At 41.1% G+C, this 7,335-nt stretch overlaps 1 protein-coding gene across 1 annotated transcript; it reads right to left on the bottom strand.

Annotated features, from left to right (window-relative positions):
- Window positions 1-954: 954 nt before the first annotated feature.
- Window positions 955-4,275, bottom strand: LOC147642272 (phenylacetaldehyde reductase-like). Its single transcript, XM_086804578.1, has 6 exons — window positions 4,038-4,275; window positions 3,633-3,805; window positions 2,768-2,953; window positions 2,469-2,631; window positions 1,546-1,732; window positions 955-1,353 (listed from the first exon to the last, which is right to left on the bottom strand). The coding sequence occupies exons 1-6, from the start codon at window positions 4,246-4,248 to the stop codon at window positions 1,206-1,208; spliced, it is 1,068 nt and encodes a 355-aa protein (XP_086660704.1). The 5' UTR covers window positions 4,249-4,275; the 3' UTR covers window positions 955-1,205.
- Between the last annotated feature and the right edge of the window lie 3,060 nt (window positions 4,276-7,335).

Below are 7,335 nucleotides of genomic sequence, written 5' to 3'. Positions count from 1 at the left end.
CTCGAGATAAATCATGCAATCCATGCTGGGTGCTTTTAAAGCACTCAACTCATCTCAGGGCTTACCATGTTCACTCATCATTGTTTGACATTGTATGACCGTCTTTAACATCACACAATGATGACGAATGCCAAAGCAATGATGCTTTCTCTTCTTCTCATAAAAACTTTCATTGCCCAAATCAAGGCTCAAAGTAATCAGCCACTGCAACTATCCCAACGAAGAGTAACCCCAATTCTCATGAGATCTTGCAAGATCATGCTATGACATGCAATGCAGGCAACTATGAATAGAGATACACACATCACATGAGCGTGCAGAGAGAGAGAGAGAGAGAGAGAGAGAGAGAGAGAGAGAGAGAGGGGGGGAGGAAGGCAGGGAGGGAGAGGCAGAGGCAGAGGCAGAGGTAGAAGGGAGAGGAAGAGGAAGAAGTAGAAGAGGCAGGAGAGAGGGAGGGAGGCAGGAAGAGAAAGAAGAAGAGCGAGGGAGGGAGAGGCAGAGGCAGAAGGGAGAGGAACAGGAAGAAGCACAAGAGGGAGGAGAGAGAGAGAAAGAAGAAGAGCGAGGGAGGGAGAAAAAGAGGAAGAGGAGGGAGGGAGGGAGGGAGAGAGAGGAGGAGGAGGAGGAGATTTGTTTTAAGGTTGTAGGAAACTATCCCAAGAACCCTTTAAGGGTTAGAGAGAGAGAGAGAGAGAGAGAGAGAGAGAGGGATGTGCTAACCATTTGCTCGACGAGCAATTACAAGCTATAAAACTACTTACTACCTCTGCTTTCATAGGAAAAACAATGTCAGAGAAGCTTATTAATGTGGGGAGTAAACTATCATTCTTCTTTTCAAGCACTTTGCCTATTCAAAGGCTTTGTGCAGTTCAAATTCTTCAGCAAAAGTAGTGAGGGTTGTTGGAATTAGGGTTGCAGGAAAGCACACAAAGCTTGGGGAAGAAGAAGCAAGAATGCACACAACACAAAGTGTATTAGATTGTGTCAATGTACAAAAGATAAGTTAGCCCTAAAATGATGGACGTATATACAAGCCGAGGGAAAAAACCTCCTAAAGAGGGAAAAAGTGCCCCGACGATCCTAAGTGTGTTCACACACATCACTGCCTATATATATGGCAACAAAAGTGAATCGACTTTAGTACTGACATACCCTGTGAAGACAAAATGTATATCATAGCCACATTGCTTTCTTGTAAGCATTTCTTATGCCTGAAGAAATCCCTTCTCTTGCAAACTTAGAACTGTATCTTTGATAGCTTCTTCTCGAGAAGTGAATGTAAATCCAAGGCCTAATAACTTCTTTGATGGGTTGGCCAAGCGCACAAGTCCTGGCTGAGTCTCCTCCTTGAACCTACATTTTTATCAACACCCCAAAAATCAAGCTTTTTTATTTAGAGAAGTTGAAGTTAAAGCCTCTGTATAAATTTACACTGCACTTTGTCATAAGCTAACTCTTGAAAGGTAGCAACAAACCACACATACAAAGGAGTTTAAATACACTTTAAAAACCCTACAGAGACTGTTGGAAATAGCAACTATGCACCTGCACACGTTGTATTGTGGGTACAGTTGAGCAACTTCTTCTGCTAAGTCACTGAAATGAATAATCTCATCAGTGCACATATGCCTGCCTTTGGCAGCTGGAGTTTCATAGAGCAAAATGTGAGCTTGAGCAACATCTTGGACATGTACAGCACCAAGCCAGATAAGTTCTTGTGTATCGGGGACTCCTGTAAAGAAGGACAAGACCAGAGGTGGGTCAGGCACTGCAGCTTTTAGAGGAAATTTGCAGCAAAATAGTGGGTTCACTGGAATCAAACAGAAGACGGTGTTTAAGTTGATGCATATACAAAGAAGGTCAGCAAGAGGCGAAGGAGATGAAATGATTAGCGGCAATTTACAGTATATCAAGTAAAGCGTAAAGGAGAGGGGAAATTACAGGCAAACAATTGTTTGAGAAGAAACCTTGACCAAGAACATGTAGGTATGTAGGCAAGTGGGCACGTGGGTAGGTTGATAGGATAGAAGTGTGCCAACGTGTGCGAGTGTGCATGTGTACTTAAAGAATCATTTAGCAATCACCAAACATCATAAGCACCCAAATAAAGCAGCATGAGCAACCAAAGGTGAACATCCACTCATGATGTCGTTAGATAATGTATGAAAAATTGAGTAAGTGATTGCGAAGCGAAGTAGAAATAGTCAAAAGATAGTATGTAAGCTTTCCTGAATCCATTCCCTGAAGCCTTGATGCATCATGACTCATGAGTTAGCTCACAATCGGTGAAAGGCTACCTCACTGCTTGCTGAGGAAGACCACTGGTGACAGAGCCCAAAACGGGGTCATGCTCACAAGCTTGTGGCTTGTCTGATACCACCTTGGAAATGACTTGTGGTGTCACCTCACAAGTAGCCAAAGACAAAAATGCATTTGAGAAGGAAAGTAAAGCACAGCACGCTGGTTACCTTGGATAAGGTTGAGAAGCACACCACTACTTGTATTAAATTTAGGTTGCAGTGACTTCCCAAACACACACCCTGGATTGATGACAACCACATCCAAACCAGTTTCTCCAGCAAATTTCCAAGCGGCTTTCTCAGCCAGTGTCTTTGAGATTGGATACCAAACCTGCATCAGTAAAAGACCTCTGCTCAGAGTCCAGAGACTACATCCACATGATACCCTTCTTTCCCTGCATGACTGAGACCGCAGAAACTCAGCCCTCTTCATAACCAAACATAAATTCTTGGAAGCTTTTGCTCACCCCTCTTTCCTTGCAGTATTCAATGTCAGTCCAGCTATTTTCGTCCACAGCAGTGCCTGGAGGGAGCTTAGGGTTGGGATACATTGCAGAAACTGATGATGTTACCACAACCCTTCTTACCCCAGCCGCATGCGAAGCTTTCAATACGTTCATGGTGCCCTGCTCTGCCGGATCGATGAGCTCCCTCTGCCCAAAACAACAAAAAGAACAAAAATATTAAGCTTCAAAGGAAGCCCCCCAAAACCATAATATCTTGAAACTAACAGGCAGGCCAGAGCCACCACAGAAGCCTCATCTTCTTTGCTCGTCAAATTGTGCAGTGCACATTTTCATAAGAATATATAGACACTTTACTCTATCGTCTTGTACCTGCACACTTAACCTTACTACACTTATTTCACATTTGTAAACAGACAGAAATACATATTCACATCTTGACAAAAACAATAGGAACAACATACACACTTCCTCTAAACAAGTATGGAAGACAGCCCAGTGCTGCTATAAAGATATCCCCATACACCCTTACATCCCTTATATTCTAGTAGAAATCCAAAACAAGTTGCAGACTCCTCGTTGCTACTTCATACGTAAAAACCCTGAAGAACCTAGCATCCCCTTTCTCTCATAGAAATCCTAGCAGGCCAATTTCACTGACTGAAAGCCCCGAGAGATGTCAAAGCCCCAGAAACTTCTAAGAGTCCCAACCCCTTTTCCTCTTTCAAGAGGGCAAAACCCTAATCCAGCAACTGTCCCTTTTTCTTACCATCAAAGGGGAGAATTCTGGCGTTTAAATTACATGAACACATACGACATACAAATATGTCTATACATGATACACGTATACCCATACATCCATACATACCTGTGGATCTTTTGGCTGTTCTAGCCAGCAGGGAGAGGCAACATGGAAGACACCATCACTCTTGCCAATGGCAGTAGCTAGGGCCCCATAATCCAACAGATCGGCCTCAAAGAGCTCCAGCCTCTTGTCTGCCCCCTCAAAACTCATCAAATGCTTGGTCTCCCGATCATCTCCTGCAAACAGTTACCATGTTTTCACCGCCATATCCAACAACTGTAGCAGCCATTTGAAGCTGGGTGGGTTTGAAGAAGTACAAACCGGATTATCGTTTCCACTAACAGAAACGAGTTTGCACGGCTGTTTATGCCCTTCATTTGCAGGATATTAGTTCAAATTTAGCAGTTTTCTGGTTGAGAAGTTATGTTTTGAAGGGATAAGGGCTAATTAAGCACAGTTTAGGGTCACCTAGATTTTGGACAGTGCCTCGCACACGGTAGCCTCGCTGCAGGAGGAAGCGAACGATCCATGATCCGATGAACCCACTGGCTCCAGTCACACACACGGTCTCGTCCGCCATTGGAACCTTAGATACGAGGACGATGATACGTGCGGTTTGCAATAACCAGACGCGTTTGCCCTTCAAACAGTCCTTTGCGTGTTGCATAGCACTTGTCATGAACTATAACTATTTTCAAATTAGATTAAATTAGATTAAATTAGATTACATTTTGTTTAGATAAGTTTGTTTCTTGCCTAATGGATGCTAGCTTCATCTAGCATTGCCTGATGCATCCACATGTTTTGGTCTATATCTAAGCTCGTACCTTCACATAAATGAAGAGCAAATGCTTACATGCAGGAGTGCCTATGCTAATTACTTGTCAAGTCATGACATGTCGGTATGGGTGCTGCTGCTGAGTGCTGTACTTTACATGGATCAATACCCTTCTACTCACTTTCTATACTTTAAAAAAAAAACATAAAAAATTTCCTTGCAATGTTGTATAAGAACTCTAGTACCTATAGTATCTGCGTTTTATGCCAGTGAGTTTATAGTATTCGCATGTGTCATACAAGATATAATATACATATGCAAAAGGAGGTAATTTGCAATGTTTTCTCATGGAGGGCGAGTCTTATAGTGGTCCGTGATAATCAGCTTGATCCCGGGGTACAAGTTAGAAGACACATGCCTCTATCATAATAGTCAGCTATATATTCTTAATGATGATGCCTCTATCATAATAGTCAGCTATATATTCTTAATGATGATGCTATAAAAGTGAAAATCTTGACTGAGGTCCATGACAGCCTTATTGGACACCCCATACATGTAAAGACATACATGTCAGTCATCAAGAGGAGTTTCTTTTGGCCCAGACTCAAGAAGGATGTATTGCAACATGCACAACGATGCCTAACTTGCTCTCGAGGATCAAATCAGAGAGGGTAAAGCTACAAGGAAAATTGCATCTCTTAGACATAATACCTTAGATAAAGTGGGAATGCATAAGCATTAATTTTATTACTAGATTGCCTTCCATTAATGCTGGATTTGACTCCATTTTAGTGGTTATGTACTGCTCGAGGTCACTCACCTTATCCTAGTTAAAATAAATATTTACTACTTTAGATGTTGCCAAGGTTTTTCTCAAGGAAATCTCTAGAGTGCATAGATTACCCCAGAGGATTTTGAGTGACAAAGATGCAAAGTTTACCTCCAAATTTTGGACCACCTTTTTTTGAACCCGTGAACATTCTTAGATTTAAGCATAGCTTACCATCTATAGATAGACAGTCACACAAAGAGAGTAAATCAAGTGATTAAGGATACTAATACTACTTTTCCCATACACATGATGTGATCCCCACCCTAGCTAAGGAATCTCTTTCTACATATGGCCAAGGGACCAACCTTATAATGAAAGTTGACCATATAAAGCTTGTAAATAAAGAAGAGAACTAGTAATGGGCACCCTATAAGTGTGGGTCGTTGTGTAAACTCCATTGTATATACGTGACTTATGGGGGTCTATAAAGACATTTTAGGTAGTACATTCTACTTTTGAGCTCAATTTTAGAGAGCTACTCTAATTGCATTATCTTGTGATTTCATGTCTCTTATTGCTTCCATTTTCTTATGTCTCTATGGCTATGAATGTTTCTTGCTTTCTTTCATGCTTGAGTGAGTGTGTGTATTCATGCATGTTGAGAGCTTGAAGCTTGCATGGTTCAAGTATTGTGATTGCTAGTTGTGGAGAGGGAGAGATTGAGAGAGAGAGATAGTGTAGGTGGAGATAAAGTTTTCTAGCTTTCCTCTCTTGATGGTTGGATTACAAAGAGTCCAAGAAATAGGATTGATATAGCTTGAGGGTTTGACACCCTTTATTACTGCCGAGGCTTCCATTTCTCGCAATCAATGTGCTTTCACACTTTAGACAAGTTCACACTTCTAGCTATGCTTGAGATGAACTATAACTTCCACTTAATAAGAGGCAGAGTGGCTTTGGAGCATTCTGTTGATCCATTGTTTGTTTTAGTTTTCCCATGAGTTGCAAAACTTGTGGTAGATGGACTGAGTGTTGAGATTTAAAGTGACTAGAGTGGTGAAAGTGTGATTAAAGTAGGAGTTTTAAGTGGTTATTGGTAACTTTAACTATCTTCTTTTCTTTTCTTTTCTTGCTTTTGATCAATGGGTGATGGAAGAAGGAAGAGAAACTCTCCATATGATTAGGTGGAAGTCCCACAACCTCCGTAGGTACCAATTTCATAATTAATTGTTTAAATTTTACCAAATTTTTTCTTAATTAGGCTAATTAAGAACTCTCAACTTTTGCACAAATTCTTGATTTTTTGTGAATTGATGCTCGATTGAAGTTAATGTACCATCAAGAAGAGCTTCAATCTATGTAGTAAGTGGTCTAGGGAAAAATTTGGCCCAAAAAGGGGGATAGAAAGCTATGTAGGAAAAAAATAGGCGAAAATACTCCACTCTGGAAAGTTCAATTGTTGGAATGTGAAGACTAATCTTTGGGTCCAGGGTCCAATTGCCAAGAATCAAGCAAATGTGGATTGAATAGTCAAAATCTTGGGCAGTTCTGGTTTGTAAAGCTATAAACAGTAAGTGAATCCACTAAATGGGGGAGTTATACCTATTTTACTAACCGAATCTGATAGAGAATATTAAGGGAATGTGTATAGTAAAAGGGGGGAGTTATACCTATTTTACTGATCGAATTTGATAGAGAGGGGATGTGCACACAATCAATGCAGGTACAGACAACCTCTATAAAATCACTCTGATATTTCTAGAGACATTCAAGGATCATTTCAATTCCTTGAAACACCCCTAGTGAGAAAGTGTTACCAACATGCCACTGATCAAATGACATATGTTGATGAGGAAAGGTAGCATCTATACCCCAAGAATTGTTGAGGAGGTAAGGAATACAGAAGGATCTAGGCAAGGGGTGTTACACCACCCCTAGCCACAAAGAACAAAAGAATAGCAAGAGGAAGGGAAGCAACGCAAGAACCTCTTAGGAGGAAATCACTTCAAGAAGTGGCAGTCTAGTGGAGGGGGAATAATTCTCATTCGATAGTCGCAAATAGGATGTCAACTTCCATATTCCTTCCTCATTGGATCTAATCAAGAAAAAAAGGATGAGGGAAAATAGTACCATCCAGAGAGAGACAACACCTCTAAAAATAACAAGAGCAACCACTCCCTTAGAGGTCAGAGTACTAGCTCAAAGAGCTTGGG

This window comes from Cibotium barometz, chromosome 1, assembly GCF_041138505.1.
Source record: "Cibotium barometz isolate CiBa-2024 chromosome 1, ASM4113850v1, whole genome shotgun sequence".
Classification (NCBI taxonomy): domain Eukaryota; kingdom Viridiplantae; phylum Streptophyta; class Polypodiopsida; order Cyatheales; family Cibotiaceae; genus Cibotium; species Cibotium barometz.
This window is presented reverse-complemented; position numbering and strand designations above follow the sequence as displayed.